Below are 17653 nucleotides of genomic sequence, written 5' to 3'. Positions count from 1 at the left end.
CCCTGTGGCTATTTGAGATGATAATTATTTTAAAGGTTGTTCATCCAGTGTTTATATTTTCTCCTGTGTGAATTACCTGTCTCTAGTCTTGTGATTTTATGCTTGTGTGCCTGGTATGTGCGTGCATGTGTGTGTGTGTGTGAAGGTCAGAGGTCAACCTAAGGTGTTCTCCCTCAGAGACAGAGTCTTTCCCTGGCCTAGAACTTTCCAAACAGGCCAGTCTGGCTGGCCAGGGAGTCCTGAAGATCTGCCTGTCTGTGCCTCCCTAGACCTGGGATCAGAAGCTCAAGCCACCACATCTGGCTTTTTTTTTTTTTTTTTTAAAATGTGGGTTCTGGGGCTCAAATTCAGGTCCTCATGCTGGCAAGGCAAACATTGTACCAACTGGGCTACATCTTCAGCCCTGCGCTCATATTTTTATTTTGGAAACAAGTCAGATTAATTCTGGGGAAATGAGCTATTGTTATGGTAGAGTTATTTTTTTTTTTTTTTGAGACAGGGCCTCATTAGGTAGACTGGGCTGTCTTTGAACTTGTGGTTATCCAATTGCCTCTGCCTCTTGAGTGCTGAGATTACAGGCACGTGCCACTCTGCCTAGCTCCAGTCTTATGTATTTAAAAGGTATCCCAGATCCTGAAAAACATCAAAGCTTAGGCTTAGTAGCAGAAGACAAAAGTGCTGGACCGACCCAGGAGACCATTGGAACTTAGAAACTCTACTCCTTTGGCCAGGAGGCTAGGCTTACCATGTCTTGCTAGGGGCCCTGCTAGTGGCATGCGAGTCCCTTCCTGCACAGGGGTGGGTGGTGCGTGAGAATGTTTGCACTATCCTGGCCCAAAGCTTCAGTCCCCTCTCCAGGCATCGGCTATGCCTCACAGATAATCGTCAGTCTCCTCAATGTCTACTACATCGTCGTCCTGGCCTGGGCCCTCTTCTACCTCTTCAGCAGCTTCACCACCGACCTCCCCTGGGGAAGTTGCAACCATGAGTGGAACACAGGTAAGATCATTGCTGAATAGTCTGCTTCCTTCTCCTGCTTGCCTACGTCAACCAGGAGTGAGATCATCACTGTATCCCACTCATTCAACCTCTAGTTCATATTTAGGACTCAGAACTGCTCCAATAGATTATGATGAACTCCTGCCAATCAAGAGTATTGTCAGTGGCAGACAGCGTCTGGTGTGTGAGTAAGGCCCTGGCTTCCGCATCCAAGTCTCCCCGTCAATGTGAGATTTCACCAGCCTCACAAGCAAAATGTCATGCACTTTAAAAAACTTCATATATTCTATTTTTGTACCACGCAAATAGAACCGACGTCCTTTTCTGTGTTCAGTCACTTATTGGCTTCTATCTGAAATATGGCCTGTTTGATATGTCAACGTATGTATTTCTTTTTCATATCTGGAACAATTTTAAGTCTTTCAAACTTATAATTTTTCTGTGCTCAATTCAGCAATGTGCTGTTCTGTCCATTATCAAGAAAATTTGTAATAGCAATTAACTTCTGTGTTTGTAAGACCACGTGAGCAGCCTAGATCAAGAGAACTGATTTGTGTGTGTGTGTGTGTGTGTGTGTATGTGTGTGTGTGTGTGTGTGTGGTTTTTTGAGACAGGGTTTCTCTGTAGCTTTGGAGTCTGTCCTGGAACTAGCTCTTGTAGACCAGGCTGGCCTCGAACTCACAGAGATTCGCCTGCCTCTGCCTCCCAAGTGCTGGGATTAAAGGTGTGAGCCACCACCGCCTGGCGAGAGCTGATGTATTGAGAGCCATGATGACAGCAAAGCTATCCAGGTGGGACTTCTCAACAGTCCCACCTCTGAGGATGGATGTGTTCTGTGTGCGGTCCCCGTGTTACTGAGCACCTGACATGTGGCCAGGGTGTGTGAGGTGTAGAACAGTGGAATTTACACTTTACATGCCAGATGGCCTAGTGGCTGGGCAGCACAAAGAACATGCCAACTGATGCTTTGCTTGGCATCTCATTGCCACATGTCACGATCATTGTCCAAGTGTCTTTCAGTGCTCGTCTGTGAGAGCGTATGAAGGGGCAAGGGCCACGATGAATACATTCTTGTACAGAGAAGCCACTGGCTCTGAGCTGGAGTTTGAATCCCTGACTTGCCAGGTTCAGACTGGCTTTCATTACTTTGGCTTCTGCCTGTTCCTCTTAGCTTATTGTGACAATCAGAGGCCCAGTGCCTCATACTCCCTTCTCAGGCAAGTCCTTGTCCATCTCTAGTGCCACCTGCGTTCTGCCATCTTTTGTCAAACGTAAAGTCAGACCTTAGAGGTATGCTTCCCAACACTCAAAGATTGCAATAGGCTCCTCCCAAACGAACTGGTGGCCTCACACTGACCTTGGCCCTACTTGGGCACTTTTCTTTTTGCTGCTTACTGATGTCGTTGTCCTTTTAGCTGGAAAGGCAATGAGGTGTTTTGTCCTAGCACAAGCTGGCTACCTACCTTAGAAGATATCAAGAAATGCTGAGGGCCTGGGAATATGGGTCTAGTCTAAGCCCTGCAACTGGCAATGCAGGAAAGCAAAGAGCCCTACCCTCCTGGAGCTGTCACCAGGTGACAAAAGACACCCTGTCTCAGTTAGGGTTATTGCTGCTGTGATGAAACACCTGACCAAAAGGGGAGGGAAGGGTTTATTTGGCTAATGTTTTCACATAAGCCTGTTCATCACCGAAGGAAAACAGGACAGGAACTCAAGCAGGGCAGGAACCTGGAGGCAGGAGCTGATGCAGAGGCCATGGAGGGGAGCTGCTTACCAGCTTGCTCCCCCTGGATTGCTCAGCCTGCTCTCTTATAGAACCCAGAACCATTAACACAGTGATGGGACCACCCACGGTCCCTCCCCCACTAATCACTAATTAAGGAAATGCAGTGATTCTCAACCTGTGGGTTGTGACCCCTTCAGGGTTCGCATTTCAGATATCCTGCAAATATTTACACTATATTCATAACAATTGTCAAATTACAGTAATGAAGGAGCAGTAAAATATTTTTATGGTTAGGGCTCATCACAACATGAGGAACTGTATTAGAGGGTTGCAGCATTAGGAAGGTTGAGAACCGCTGCTCTATAGACTAGCCAACAATTGGGTTCAAACGGATGGAGGCATTTTTTCAGTTGCGGCTCCCTCCTCTCTAATGACTCTAACTTGGGTCAAATTGACACAAAACTGCCCAGCACACACATTGTGAACAACGTAGAAAATATAGAAAGAAGTGGTATACATTGTCAGGCCTGGCAGCAAGCACCTTTACCCACTGGGTTATCTGCCTTTGTATTTCCTAAGATTATATTGATGTTAAAACGTTAAAAAGAATGTCCGCATCATGTAAGATTCCAAAGTGCTGTGCAGGTCGTGAAGAGCCACCAATCACTGCTTCACATTTATGTTTCCATTTGCTATACTCCCCAGCCCCTCATATTAAAATCTGTGCTCTAGAGACCAGGAAAGTGATATGTGGGTATCAAACTGTCACTCACCCAAGCCCGCACAGTCGATACTCACAGAGTCAGAATCAAGCCAAGGCTCTCTGACCTTGTTCCTGTCACTGTGTTCTTGGCTGCTTTCCTAAGTGACTTTCTTCGAAGGTGTTCTTACCATTCCTCCAAGGCTGTGGCTCCGCCTGGGACAGTTCCCCAAAGATGGCTTATATTTCGAATCACCTGGCACACAGACTCTTTCCCCAAGTGCTGTTGGCCACACTTTAATGAGACTCCGTAGACAAGCAGTGGGCAGTCCACAGTGGGAGTGTGTGAGAGGCGAGGTTGTCTCATGGAAGGCTGCTTCGTGGGAGATTGTGTGGCTCGCAGGACTCTAGCCTACAGCCTTCTGACTACCTTATTTTGATCCTTTTATCTTTGGTAATGCCCAATGTTGGCTGATGAACTTCCTTCTTCCCTGGGGTTCATGAGTAGAAAACTGTGTGGAGTTCCAGAAGACCAATGGCTCCCTGAATGTGACTTCTGAGAATGCCACCTCCCCTGTCATCGAGTTCTGGGAGTAAGTGAGACATCTCTTCTTTTGGGATGTGGCTCTGCATTCGAAAGAGGGACCTGGGCTGGGGACTTCCCTGGGCAGCACCTATGTGGCTTAGCTCTGTAATACCTTTACTATGGTTAATGCAGGATTGTTCTTAGATGAACTTTGTAATTCTCATGTTAGAGAGTGTCATATATGTGTACCCTCTGGCTGAAGGTACTGCACCTCATCCAGACTTGACCCTGAACGTCATTCACCCAAGGCTTGATCCCTGACATCAAGCATTCTCAGATGGATGAGAAAGTTTATGTCTACATCCCTTCCCCCAGGCTCAGTGAACTTTCCAAGCAAACTGAACAGGGTACAGTGTGTGTTAGCCCCACTTTAGGTCTGTCTCCATCTCTGTGCAAAAGAGAGTATCACAGGTCTTTAGACAAGAGCTTGGAGGTGTCACTCTCCTGCCCACACATGTACCCTCAGAGTTGGGGTGGTTGCCTAGCATGCTTATGACTCTGGGTTTCTATCCCCTATACAGAAAAGAATACCCCATAAATTAATTTTAAAAACCCCAATAACACAGAAGGGAGGGAGAAGAAGGAAGGAAGGAAATCCAGGCAAAAGGCCAGGGTCCACCTTCTCTCTTAGGAGGCGAGTCCTGAAGCTCTCAGATGGCATCCAGCACCTGGGGGCGCTGCGCTGGGAACTGGTCTTGTGTCTCCTGCTCGCCTGGATCATCTGCTACTTCTGCATCTGGAAGGGGGTCAAGTCCACGGGCAAGGTCTGTGCTGGCAAGTTCCTTCTCCCTCCCATCCCAGGACAGCCTGCCTTCCATAGGGACTGCCACCCTTGGTTTAGCACAGTTAAAACAGGAGGGAATGACAATAGCAATTTCTGTGGCTTCCTGCCTTGATTCTGTGTCTCTAATGGGTTTCACCCATGTGCTCCTGGGGGATGAAAGGAAGGAAAGAGGGAGGAGGGGCAGCACCAGAGGAACTCCAGTTAGGAATCTACAGTGGGTGTGAGCACCTTGCAAATCTAACAGAGCTATGGGTCCCGTTTCATAAGAGTTCATTGCACAGAGAATGCTGTTAGACCACACACCTCAGATGAGTCTCAGCCAATTCAAAGATTTTGGCCTCTCTTTGCCCTAGAGGCCGAAGTGGAGAGGGTGTGTGTGTGTGTGTGTGTGTGTGTGTGTGTGTGTGTGTGTCTGCCATGGGCATGCACGCAAGCATGCACTTGCATCCTGAGCTCTTCTGGATCCCTGCCCTGGAGGCCTCTCATAAGTCTTCCTTCCTAATCTGACCCCCTGCACCACCAGAAGGGATCACATGACACAGACATTTGCATGCCAGACCCCTGTGCTCTCTTTCTAAGCACTTGTGTCGGCAAAGGCTTGTGTTCACACAGCCACTCCACAAATGCTGAACGGCAAGAAGGGTGGGGCTGGAGGGAAGGAGAGGGGAGCTGTGGTCCAAGGTTTGGAGAGATGGAACTGAACAGCTGCGAGGTGAGGGGAAACTCCCTTAGCCTTGGCTCTGGGCTGGGAGCTCCCTGTCAGACCCTTCCCCCTACTAGGGAGTTCCAGTGTTCTCTATTCCCGGCACTTACTCCGTTCTTGTTTCTCCTCTGCGTTGGCCAGGTGGTGTACTTCACGGCCACGTTCCCTTACCTCATGCTGGCGGTTCTGTTGATCCGAGGAGTGACCCTACCTGGGGCAGCCCAAGGAATTCAGTTTTACCTGTACCCCAATATCACGCGTCTGTGGGACCCCCAGGTGAGAAGCTACTACAGGGCCACCACATGTCTTTGGGGGTACTTGAGCTATGCGGAGTACCTCAGCTCCCCAATGGTTCCCCCAAGTATCTGTGATGACTTGGTTAGCATGGTGGGAGTGGGCGTGTTCCCTTCTGCAGACGTGGGCCAGCAATTGCTTATGATCATACGGTGCCTGCCACTATTCGTTCTTGGTCTACAGCCGCCCAGAGGACTTGGGATCCTGGCAATCACCCTTAGGGACTACAAATACTACTAAGCACTTTTTTCTTTACTGGCAGGCTGCCCCCCTCTCCCCTTCTCATTCTCGAATTCCACATTTCCTTTTGAGCTTTGTCCCTTGTCGCCACCTCAGGCTGCCTCCCTGTGCCCTATGGTGCCCTCTCTCCGGCCAAGTGACCGGACTCTCTAGTCTCTGCTTCCTGCTCTTCCCACAGCAGCTGGGCTGGTGTCAAATTTCCTGTCAGTTGTCTCTTCCATGGGCCTCCCTTTGCGTGTCCATGCTCTCTCACGCCACTGCCTACAGCTTCTCCTTGTCCAGGGGGGAAGCACTGGAGGGTTGTGTTGCTTTACAGTGAGGGAGTACGAGGTGCCCTGATTGTCAGTGCCTGCTTCTGACAGGTGTCCTCTTGGAAGCCATTTTGAAGGCCGGTCAAGCAGCAGGGATGTGACAGCTGCTACCCAGGGTTACATGCTGCCTGGACTCAGAGGGGAGAGTGTGTCTAGGTCAGCGATGCTCCTCTCGGTTTTGGGGGATTCTGTATCAATGCAAGGACCCCCAGGGGACTTGAGGACAAGTGGTTCCCCACAACTAAAGGACTGTTGGATGGTCTTGCATGGCACAAGCCCTATCTGTGAAGTTGTTGGAAGTTAGAAAGGCAAGGAATGGTCACAGGGCTCCCAAGTCCCCCCTGGCCTGAAGCAATACTTCTCCTATGGGCAGAATTGGGGTTGATCCAAAGCTGAGTTCTTCGCAAGTCTTCAACTTCATCTGGGGAATTACAAGTCTTCTCTGGGTAGCCTGGCACCCAGCAGCCAGGCCAACCCCAGCCAGAATCTCCTCACAAAGCAGCCTTGGTCTTGAGTCTTCCTGAGGGTTGTGAGCCTGGCCTTCCCCTCTCTGGGTTCTCACAAACCACAGAGATACAGGCTGGGACTTGGTCAGGCTATGGAGCTAAGTTATAGGACTGGATGCTGTTGAAGCTTCTGGGATTCTGGAGCTTGGCCAGCAAAGCTGCTTCACCACCCAGAGAGGAGGACTGTGAGCCCAGGCATATGCAGTATTTAAGTGGTGTTTTTGTTCCGTGATTTGGAAGCCTTTTGTCCTTCCCTGGAACCAGAGGGTTGTGATGGACAGTGGACAGTAAGTGGGCTGCCCTCGGGCAGCAGTGTCGGCAGGCTAGGTAAAGGCAGGCTTGGAACTAGCTTGCAGAAGGGGCTCTTGGGGGTTCTAGAACAACAGGTAGTCTGAAAGACCGAAGGAGCCCAATATTGGTAGCTTTGTCCTAATCAGCCATTTGTAGCCGGGAAACTGGCATGTCCCTGGCACTATTAAGAGGTTTCCATGTCTTATTTCAGCTAGACCTCACAGCATATTAATGAGACACTTCACCTTTATAGATAGAGAGACAGGTCTAGAGGCCCTTAAGATTTTGTGGTATTGGATATGACTGCAAGGTGTCACGCCAGGCCAGCTCTCAACCCCAAGGTTTTAAGACAGTCTGCCTTCACATCTGCAGCTGGAAACAGGTCTGGATGATGACAACCCTACAGACTCTTCTGGAAGGCAAGGAGGCAAGGTGTCTGCTTACCCTGGCTTCTTCTGCAACTCCCTCACTGCAAACTGTACTGGGCTGCATTCTGTTCCAGGCCCATTCTAGGAGCAGTGTGTGGTACATAGTTCCCAGAAGTCATGAGCATGGGCCAGGCAAGATTCAGCTCCGGGGTTTAATGGAGCTGTGTCTGGATTGCAACAGAGAGAAAGGCTTACTAAACCCTGAGCTCCTGCTGCCATCCATCCAATCCCCAGGCAACTGTAGGCTGCATAGGGAATGTGCCTGTTCCATAGGTTTTGTGGCTGTGGGCAGGGAGCAGGTTCAAGGGCAACGGGGTTGTAGTCCCATGTTGAAGGTAGGTGGTTATCACCCGTGAGCTCAGTAGTGCCTGCAGGATGGGACATCCTGCTAGGCCCTAATTGAATGTAGTTGGCACTCCTTGGGGAGTGTGATAATACCAACTGGTGTTTGCCTGGCACTTGAGAAAGGTACAGAATCCCCGCTAGGTAACACAAAGACTAAAGGCATCTCTCCCACCACGAGCAGAGGCGGGGAGCCAGGGGAGACTGCTGGGTTCCTCTCTCATTTCCGCCTCTCTGCCAGGCTTGCTGAGAGCTGGCCAGGTTCCTGCCTTTCCCAGGCTCCAGGGCTCCTGCTGAGAACTGGCTCTTAGGAACACAGCACCTGCTTTTCTCACACCACGTGCCTGTCCCTCATCGCCACCTCTTGTTCTACTGAGCTTCAGCTCATGAGTAAGGTCAGGGAGTGGGGGAGTGGGGGCAGATTGTCTGAAGAGCCCCGTGGAAACTTTAAAACCCCTACATGTTGCAATTCTCATGAAGTAGGGTGTTTAACCGTGGATCAAAACTAATTCATTATTTTGTTTTTGTTTTTTGAGACAGAGCTTCTCTGTGTTGCCCTGGCTGTCCTGGAACTCGCTTTATACACCAGTTGGACCTTGAACTCACAGAGATCCACCTGCCTCTGCCACCCAAGCCCTGGGCATGCGCCACCGCCGCCCACTGAAACTAGGTCTTTATTTTGGTGTCATCTAATAAGAGCTGAAACGAGAGCTGCTCACAAGTGCTTATCTCTGGCCAGGCACAAGGCTCAGGGCCAGGCATGGGTGAATTGTTCTAATCACCAAACGTATCCCGAGTCAGGTATTGGCCTCATTCTATAGATGGAGACGTGAAAGCTTACAAATTGAAGACTCATTGAGAAGCAGAAGCTAGTACGCGAGAGGGGTAGGTTTGGTCTTGAGTACTCAATTAAACAGGGATTCACAAAGCCCAGGCTGGCCTGGAACTTGCTTTGTAGCTTGGGATGCCCTTGAATTCTTAATCCTTCTGACTCTACTTCTCAAATCCTAGCATTACAAGGCATGCGCCATTATGACCATCTGAAAGCTTATAGATTATTTAAGTTCTAAGGACAACTTTTTTTATTACTTTAGGGCAGAGAATTATTAATATTTATTTATGTATTGGACATTTTGTATTCATTGTTTTATTTGTTATTGGACTGATTTTTTTTTTTTATGAGAACAGTACAGTTCAGAGAGGTTAAATCAAGCACCAGTAACGGGTAGAAGTGGGGCTGGAGCCTCGGTCTGTTTGACCATGACTGTTTGACATTTGACCATTGACAGCCATTGCCCTTCTAAGAACAGCAGGCATTTATCCACAAATACGGAGTTTGAAGACACCATTCCTGGATCTGCTCTCTTCTTCTTCCTCTCTCCCCCAAAGGCCTCTTTTTGCCCACACTCCACCAAGTGTTTTTCATACTTTTTTTTTTCTGGGTCAATCTTCTGGCCCAGCAGGAGATACATCAGGGTTCTGTTCTGAAACCCAGGGGGCTTGGAATGATGAGGCAGTGGGTCCCCTGTGGTGGGAAACAGAACAGCTTGCTGTGTGTTCCTGAAGCCTCTCCCTCCCCCCATCCTGTTCCATTCCCCTAACCCAGCAGGCGTGATGAGCTGCAGCTGCAGAGCACGCTTTGCCAAGTTCACAGCCAGAGGCCTTTCGTCAAAGGCCGCATCTGACCCTTGAGCTTTGAACTCTCGCCCTCCTGGGTGGCAGTTTCTCTGTTCTCATTGACCTCTTTCCTGCCATGGCCCATTCCGCTCCCCTGTCCCCAACTCCCGCTAGGGGAGGCAAGCAGCCAAGTCATGGTTTCTCTTAAGATTTCTTCCCAAATCCAAGTTCACAAATGCGCATGGTCACAGCATGGGGCCACCACCTGCCTAGGGGCCATCACAGTGTGTCTGTAGGCACACAGGGGGTGCCCTTTTAACACAGGGCCAACGCACTATGAGGCGGGGTAAAAGTTCAAGGCTAGCGAGGCTTTCAGGCTGTACAGCTAAGGCCTGGATGTCCTATTTGGAAGAAAGCAGCTGACATCATGACAACTGTGCCATGAACTCTGCCCTCTCACCTCCAGCCCAGGGACACCCTCTCTGTCCAGACTCAGTGTTCCTTGCTTCAATGTCCTGCTGGTTAAGTGGCTCAGATCTTATGGGGTCAGGAACGAATAGAACAGGACAATATGAGAGGTCACTGTGTTCCCTGAGACGATTAGGACACTTTTAGGGGGTGGACCTTGAACGTCTTGAAGGCAAAGTTGCCTGGGTGGCATCACTCTCCCATGTCCTTGCCGTCCCCTTAGCACCGCCCTCTGCTTGCCCAGCTGCTTCAAAAGGGTCACTAGTACTACTTTTCCCCATCGCAATTTCCCTCCCCTCATGGTTACCCCTGTGCTGTTTTCTGGTGATTTCTAGCCCTTCCCCCAACCTCAACTATGCTTCCCACTGCTGCTGGCTTTTTCCTGGGGGAAGTGCTCAGTGAGCAGGAAGGACAGACGGCTGCAGACATTCTCCCCTTCTCTGCCATCTCTCTCTTTGGTCCCTCTGTCTGTAGGGACAGAACTACAGTAAGAGGAGGAGGAGGGGCAACTGGCCTGCATCTGAAGCTGTTTCTCAAGGACTCTGTCAGTGGTGATCCTGCAGTTGACTGTTAGTATCGCCAGGGAGCTTGGGAAGGTTCTGGGTTCTCCTCCAGCCTGCAAGCCTCAGTGTCTTGGCTGTGGATGTTGGCTGAGGAGCAGATGTGATTCTAGGTGGTCAGCTGCCATTGGGTCCCCTAGACGCCCATCGTGGAGAGGAAGATTGGCACTTGAGGAGGATGAGTGAGTGGGGGGGTGGGGTGAGTGTAGAGCAGGGAACCCGAGGGTGGTGGCTATGGTGAAGGAGTTAGGGAGGGGCAGGAAGGGACTGGGGAGCTGTGGGGTGAGCAAGGGCACTGGAGGTTGTTATCTGCGGAAGGAAATGAGGGGAGGTAAGAGGGTTATGGCCTCCGGAGCCTACCTCCCGCAACCCTGAAGAACGGCTTAGCCCTGAGACTTGATGGGATATTATTCTAGCTGTTCGATCGAAATCACAGCATGCAAGGCTGGGTCAGCCAGCTGAGATAACAGTGACAGCCACACTGAGGTTTAGATGGGAATTTTTTTTCCTTTCCACTTCATCCACTGGACGTCCGTGAGCGGAGAACTATTCTCTTCACTTTTAAGACATAAAGGATTGTGGAACAAAGCTACGGGCTTGAAGTGGCTTTGATATTATGGACCCACGTCCCTAGAAATGCCTTCACCACTGGTCACACTGCCGTGAGACTTGAGATAGGATGGCACGGGGTAGAGCCAAGGGCTTTGTATTCATGGTTGGATACCTGATACCAAGCTCTAGATCAGGAGCATCCTCTGATCTTCCCCACCATGCCTCTGCTAGTCTTCTTTGAATGCCCAGCATCTGTTCCATCCTGAGGCATTTCCAAGAAACTCCATTTAGGGGCCTAAGATGGAGAGCCAGTATGTGAGCAGCGGGAAGAGGTCTGCCACCACAGCTGGCAGAGCCTGGAGCATGCCCTCATGCTCACGTGGGCATGACTGCCATGGGCTTCCGTACCATTCAGCTTCCTCCTTTCCCTCGTGTAGGTGTGGATGGATGCAGGCACCCAGATCTTCTTCTCCTTTGCCATCTGCCTGGGGTGCCTGACAGCCCTGGGCAGCTACAACAAGTACCACAACAACTGCTACAGGTGACTCTCTCATCTCTTGGCAACCCAGGTTAGGATGGACTGCACTAGCTCATGCCGTTGGTCCATCTGCATCCTATCTTGGCACCCCAAGGCCGCGGAAAAGTCTCAGAAGCTGGCCCAGGTAGCTGGGCAAAGGATTGCTTTTCAGAGGGTAGGATAGCTATGATTGGCCGGAAGACCCTATCAGGCGCACAACCTTCCCTGGCTTATTAAGAGGCTCACAGGTGCAAAAGCGTTATGCCAGCAAGGATAGTAACTGCTGATGCTGCCCAATGGTGACCCGGTCTTGGTGACCCCACCTGGCAAATGTGTCCTTACACATTCTCGCTTCACTCTCTGAGCCTGCCTCCCAGACAGCCCTTGCTGTAGGATCTCTGTCTCATGCTGACCTGGTTCATACTCAAGAGTTTCAGCCAGTCTTAATATTATCTGAAATATTGCCAAAATTTCTATTGTGCATCTCAAGATCAAATTGGGATATCTAAGAATATATATATATATATATATATATATAATATTTGTTATTTGTTATTACCTATGTCCAGAGCCCATGGGCTCATATCAGAGTGGCCGTGTCCCCAGATGTAGGAGCAGTGTGTCAGGGCAGAGGTGATGGAGCGGCTGGAGTGTTTAGTGTTTTCCTTCCATGTGGTATCATTCTTTTAGGACCACCATGGTTTATTCCACGTATGAGCTAGCTAGTCAGGGGTCAAAGGGGTGGAGGAGAGGTGCCCTTGACCAGTCTGTATTCTGCCAGGGGGCCCCACCCTTGGCCTCTGCAGCTGTGGGAGAGGCTGTATTCCCCCGGGGTTTCTGTTAGCTCCTGGACAGAAAACCCAGGCTTTTGGCAGTTCTCTCCTGACCTAACCGGATGCCTCCTTCTGCCACCTGCACCCCACAGGGACTGTATCGCCCTTTGCGTCCTCAACAGTAGCACCAGCTTTGTGGCCGGGTTTGCCATCTTCTCCATCCTGGGCTTCATGTCGCAGGAGCAGGGCGTGCCCATCTCTGAGGTTGCTGAGTCAGGTGAGTGTCCCGGGGAGGCTGAAGACAGGTTTACCCTTGGCAACCAGGATCTGGAGTTAATGCTGGAAAAAAGTTTCCCATTTTGGAGCATTTCAAAATTTCAGAGTAGGGAAACCTAGCTGTCTGGGTCCGTATAAACGTTCCTAAATAAAAAACAAAACAAAACAAAACAAAAAACAAACAAACAAAAAATACCTCCCAAGCATTTTCGATAAAGGACATTGAAGCAGTATATGGCACATGCTATGTAGAGCATCTGGCTTGTACCATGAGGTATAAACTATGTAAAACTGACATCAATACTTTCCTGGTTGTTCTAGAGTGGGAACTGGGTCCAAGGTCACAGGATACCCTTGGCTTTTCAGAGGAAGCTTCCTATGGCTTAACTAGGTTTTGGCAGGGGAATTTGTTCTTGCCATTTGAATAACTTAAGGGGGCGGTTATTTGACAGTAAATGTGTCAGTGGGTTCTTTTGCTTCTGGGTCACTCATGATGAGGACAGAAAAGTCTTCAGGGTAGCCACAGTGAATTGCAGGCCCAGAGCATTTCCTTTACTATGGTTGTCAGCACAGGAAAGCAATTATCCTCCCCTACTCTAGATCACAGCAGGCCCCTTCCATCTTCTCTTACTTTCCTTCAGGTCGGCTTCATGGATTTGTTTGGCCTGCTAGCCCCTGGACCTCATTCTTAGCTTGAGACCTTTGGTTTGAGGCAGTAGATCTGGGCATCTAGAGCCTTGTTAGACCCAAGTTTCTTCATTGCAAGGGTCTCTAGCCTCTCTTCCTGCTGTAATAGAGTGGGGTTGTGCCAGGGGCACTGGGAACCAAGTGGATGCTTGGGTGGCTTGTGTCAGTACGTGCTAGTGATGACAACTTTGGGGGCAGTTTCTTCCAGCTCTGTTATTCCATGGCCCCATCCTGGGAGGCCCTGGGGTGGCAGAGGCCTGGAGCTGGCTCAGGCTCTGGGCTGTGTTCCTCTGCTCCTGCCGTAGGCCCCGGCCTGGCTTTCATCGCCTACCCTCGAGCTGTGGTGATGTTGCCCTTCTCACCATTGTGGGCCTGCTGCTTCTTCTTCATGGTTGTTCTCCTGGGACTGGATAGCCAGGTATCAGAGGCGGTCCCTCCGAATCTGAGGGAGGACTGGGTGTGGAGGGCAATGGTTGAGTTTGCACCCTGTGAGACCTTGAAGAGTTGGGGACTGGGTGGATGTGCTAGGTGGATACCTTTTTAGGGACCTGGAGGAGCTTTCAGGGTGGCATTACCTCACACTCACATACAGGGATATCTGCTCTGGGGGCTGGAGCGGGAGGCTGCTGGTCGGAAGGAAGCCGGAGCTGGCTGGTGGGCTTGCTCTGGGAGCTCCCTTTCCCCCTACTTTCTCTTATCCTCTCATTCAGTTTGTGTGCGTAGAAAGCCTGGTGACAGCGCTGGTGGACATGTATCCCAGGGTGTTCCGTAGGAAGAACCGAAGGGAGATCCTCATCCTTATCGTGTCTGTCACCTCCTTTTTCATCGGGCTGATCATGCTCACAGAGGTGAGAGGCTGGGAGTCTGGATGGGGACCTGACTGGGAGCCAAACGGGAAGGACCACAGGGTTGGCCTCCTGGCTGTGGGAGCACCACCTCCCTCTGTAGCCCCCACAGAATGAACGGTTGAGGGGTAATTTGGCTCTAGGGTAACAGAACATATGGCAGAATAGATGGGAAATCTACTATTGGAAAAGCTGGCTCTCTGCGGGGATCCCATGCTTTCCCAGGGATGACCTCAAAGGGAAGGATGTACCCTGGGGATGGGTGGCCCTCTGTCAGTGTCACACTGGGGAGGCGGGTGACAGAACCCATCAGCTTGAGGAATCCAGTGAGGGCTAGCCTTCCTCAAAAGACTGGATACACTGTCTGGAGCTTTTGGGTTTAACCCTGGACAGCCTCAGGGACAAGAATAACAGCACTCTTATGCTCTTCATCTTCCATCCAAAAACAATGCTAAGAAACGGCCATTGCTTCTGACTTCTGGGGCTTCTGAGCTTAAAGCTCTCTTGTCTTACGCTACTGTCTGTGGGCCTCACCACCTCTGTCCTGCGGGGTATAGGGGCCACAGGGGCGGGCCCTTCTGCGTCCTCCCGATGACCGTCTCCCACGCAGGGCGGCATGTACGTGTTTCAACTCTTCGACTACTATGCAGCCAGCGGCATGTGCCTTCTCTTCGTGGCCATCTTTGAGTCTTTCTGTGTGGCTTGGGTTTATGGTGAGTGGCTTCTGCCCTGGGCCCAGACACTGGCACACTCTTCCACGCCAGCACTTTCCAAGGGAGACAGCTGCTGCTCACACTCACTCTTCCTGTCTGTCACAGCTATACCGAGAGCACCTAAAGGGTTCACATCCTGTCTTGCCCAAACCCTTTAACTCTTTCCTTTCCCTGATGGTGTGTATGTCCATGAATCCTAGCCAGCTGCTTTCTTCCAGCCATGGCTCCAAAGGCAGCCATGGCACTGTGTTTGTTCATGCCCATCCTAGCCTGTTTGTCCCCATCCCAACCCCTCGCAGCCTGAATGCATCTTCTGTCCTTCTTCCTCCCTCCTGACAGGAGCCAGCCGCTTCTATGACAACATTGAGGATATGATTGGATACAAGCCATGGCCTCTTGTCAAATATTGTTGGCTCTTTTTCACCCCAGCTGTGTGCATGGTAACAGAATTCTCACGGGGTAAAGGCAGGGGGCAGGGTGGAGGGGCACTGTGGTTGCAGCGGAGTGGAGGCCCATGGTTCCCTTGACCTTGGACACCATCTTAGATTCATTCATCCTCTCACTTGATCAGTTAGGAAGAGGAACCCCCTCCTTCCCCTTCACAGAGGGTTCTCCTCACCACAGAGGCACTAATCGAGGTTCAAGGCTGTTAGATGAGCTGACCATTAGCCCAGTGTGAGGCTGATGTCCCAGACAGGACTGGAATATAATACTATAATAGAGAGCTCAGAATCCTGCCTGTGAGCACAGCAGCGGGTCCCCAGAGTGCTCGCCACAACATGCTGTCTCACTGACACACAGGAAAAATGTCAGCTCTATATCACTTTATAGACAGGTGAGCACTCACACCATCGAGGATGGTTCAGAGAGCGGGGACTCGGCAGCTCCTGGAGCTCCTGTCGTGTGTCTGGCATGAACGAGGAGGGTAGAGGAAGACTGGGGCCCTCATGCCTGACTTTTGGTGTAGGAGATGGCACAGAGTTATGTCCTAATTAGAGCCGGCTACGAGAGAGACCCAAGGGCCTGGCAGTGACAGGGGATGGACACTGGAAATTGCTACCCAGGAGTGGTCTTTGAGTAGAATGTGGGTGGAGTTTGGAGACTGACTGACCTAGATAAGCAGCAGCAAAGCCTGCTGGGAGAACAAACCCTACCAGGCAGCTGTGGAGGTAGGATGTGATGGGGGTGCCGATGACACAGAGCCCCAGCACCAACCTCTGTGTCTTCCATTGTTTTCCCTCCAGGCAACCTTCCTGTTCTCCCTGATCAAATATACACCCCTGACCTACAACAAGAAGTACACATACCCGTGGTGGGGGGATGCCTTGGGGTGGCTTCTCGCTCTGTCCTCCATGATCTGCATTCCTGCCTGGAGCATCTACAAGCTTAGGACTCTAAAGGGCCCACTCAGAGAGGTAGGCGGAAAGCAATGGAGGATAGAACCTCGCTGGATGAATAGGTCTTGGATGGCAGGCGGGTGGCTTCCCATGGAGCTGGTGTATAAAGAGCACCCCCAGCCTGGTGTGGGTGCCAAGGTTCCAGATAAAGAGTTCTTGGGGGTCTTAAGAAAGGGACACAGCATAACTGCAAGACTTTTGCGTCTGTGACTGTGAGGTTGGCAGCTGGAAACAGGTTTACGACAGGGAAGGCAGACAGACATTAGTAACGAGGGACACTGGCAGGCACCCTTCCTCTACCGCGACAACTATCTCCACTTTCCTTTCAGAGGCTCCGCCAGCTCACGTGCCCGGCTGAAGACCTTCCCCAGAAGAACCAACCGGAACCTACGGCTCCTGCTACGCCTATGACATCCCTTCTCAGGCTCACAGAACTGGAGTCTACTTGCTAGGGCCAAGACTTTAAACATGCCTGTGAGCCTGGCTCTGGACAGCTATAGGAGCAGAGGGCAGAAGCCCCTCTCTGTGCTGGGGGACATAAGACAAGAGGGGGTATTTGGAAGCCACCTTCTGAACTGGGTACCTCCTGTCTCGACTCCCCTCTTCCAGGGTGGCCCAAACCTTGTACATGTCCACATCAGTAACACCCCTTGAGGCAGCTTGGGAAGCCCAACAAGGGCTGGGGAGGGGAAAGCCTGGCTGGTTGCTGGGCCCTCTTCCCTCCATGCCATTAAATCCGACTTCCTTCCACAACTGCCTGCCGGTATGCCTGATTTCTGCCCTGTGTTTGTGCCTTGCCCCATCCCTCACCTTGACTGTGGAACTGTGGCTCTCGGGTCCTGCTTCCTGCTAACTCTCCGTCCTTACTGAGTTTTTCCTGAATCACACAGCAGGCGTGGCTGCTATGCTGGGACAGGGGAGACAAATGATGGGGCCAGACCAATGTCCTCCATCACACATTCAGATTGAAGAAAGCTGCCCCTCCCTCCGTGCTTTCCTAAGGTCTCATGTGGTCCAGAATTGTCCTTTTCTCTACTTCTTGCCACCGCTCCACCCTATTTCCATCATAGGACTAACAAGGGGAGATGGAGGGAAGGACAGAGGGGACCAGGCTCTGGTTACAAGATGGAAGAAGACAGACCGGTTACAGCTTCCTCCTGCCCACGTGACCCTTGTTGTGTCCCTACCCTGCTTGCCAACACTGTCAACTGTGTGTACCCATGGACTGATGCAGGCTGAGAGACTGGCTGCCAGCTGGGCCTTTGCAGATCCAGATGGATGCAGAGGGGTCTTGCAGAGGAAGCGGTGCCCAGACTTTGCCAGCAGAGGGATCCACTT

The 17653-nt window shown here is 51.0% G+C and overlaps 1 protein-coding gene across 4 annotated transcripts in view; it reads left to right on the top strand.

Moving 5' to 3' along the window:
- The window catches only part of Slc6a13 (solute carrier family 6 member 13), a 35497-nt gene extending 18429 nt beyond the window's left edge, over nucleotides 1–17068 (top strand). For 3 of the 4 annotated variants that reach the window (XM_038321022.1, XM_038321021.1, XM_038321024.1), the window contains 12 exons: nucleotides 859–999; nucleotides 3934–4018; nucleotides 4643–4775; nucleotides 5640–5774; nucleotides 11545–11648; nucleotides 12550–12674; nucleotides 13666–13778; nucleotides 14071–14208; nucleotides 14816–14918; nucleotides 15258–15358; nucleotides 16163–16333; nucleotides 16645–17068. In XM_038321022.1, the coding sequence (XP_038176950.1) occupies nucleotides 859–999; nucleotides 3934–4018; nucleotides 4643–4775; nucleotides 5640–5774; nucleotides 11545–11648; nucleotides 12550–12674; nucleotides 13666–13778; nucleotides 14071–14208; nucleotides 14816–14918; nucleotides 15258–15358; nucleotides 16163–16333; nucleotides 16645–16767 (1472 nt within the window). In that variant the 3' untranslated portion in view covers nucleotides 16768–17068. Of the gene's footprint in view, nucleotides 1–858; nucleotides 1000–3933; nucleotides 4019–4642; nucleotides 4776–5639; nucleotides 5775–11544; nucleotides 11649–12549; nucleotides 12675–13665; nucleotides 13779–14070; nucleotides 14209–14762; nucleotides 14919–15257; nucleotides 15359–16162; nucleotides 16334–16644 lie in introns of those variants that run through there. The other variant, XR_005284438.1, reaches the window with a different exon arrangement.
- Nucleotides 17069–17653: the final 585 nt, after the last annotated feature.

This window comes from Arvicola amphibius, chromosome 2, assembly GCF_903992535.2.
Source record: "Arvicola amphibius chromosome 2, mArvAmp1.2, whole genome shotgun sequence".
In the NCBI taxonomy this organism is placed as follows: Eukaryota; Metazoa; Chordata; class Mammalia; order Rodentia; family Cricetidae; genus Arvicola; species Arvicola amphibius.
This window is presented reverse-complemented; position numbering and strand designations above follow the sequence as displayed.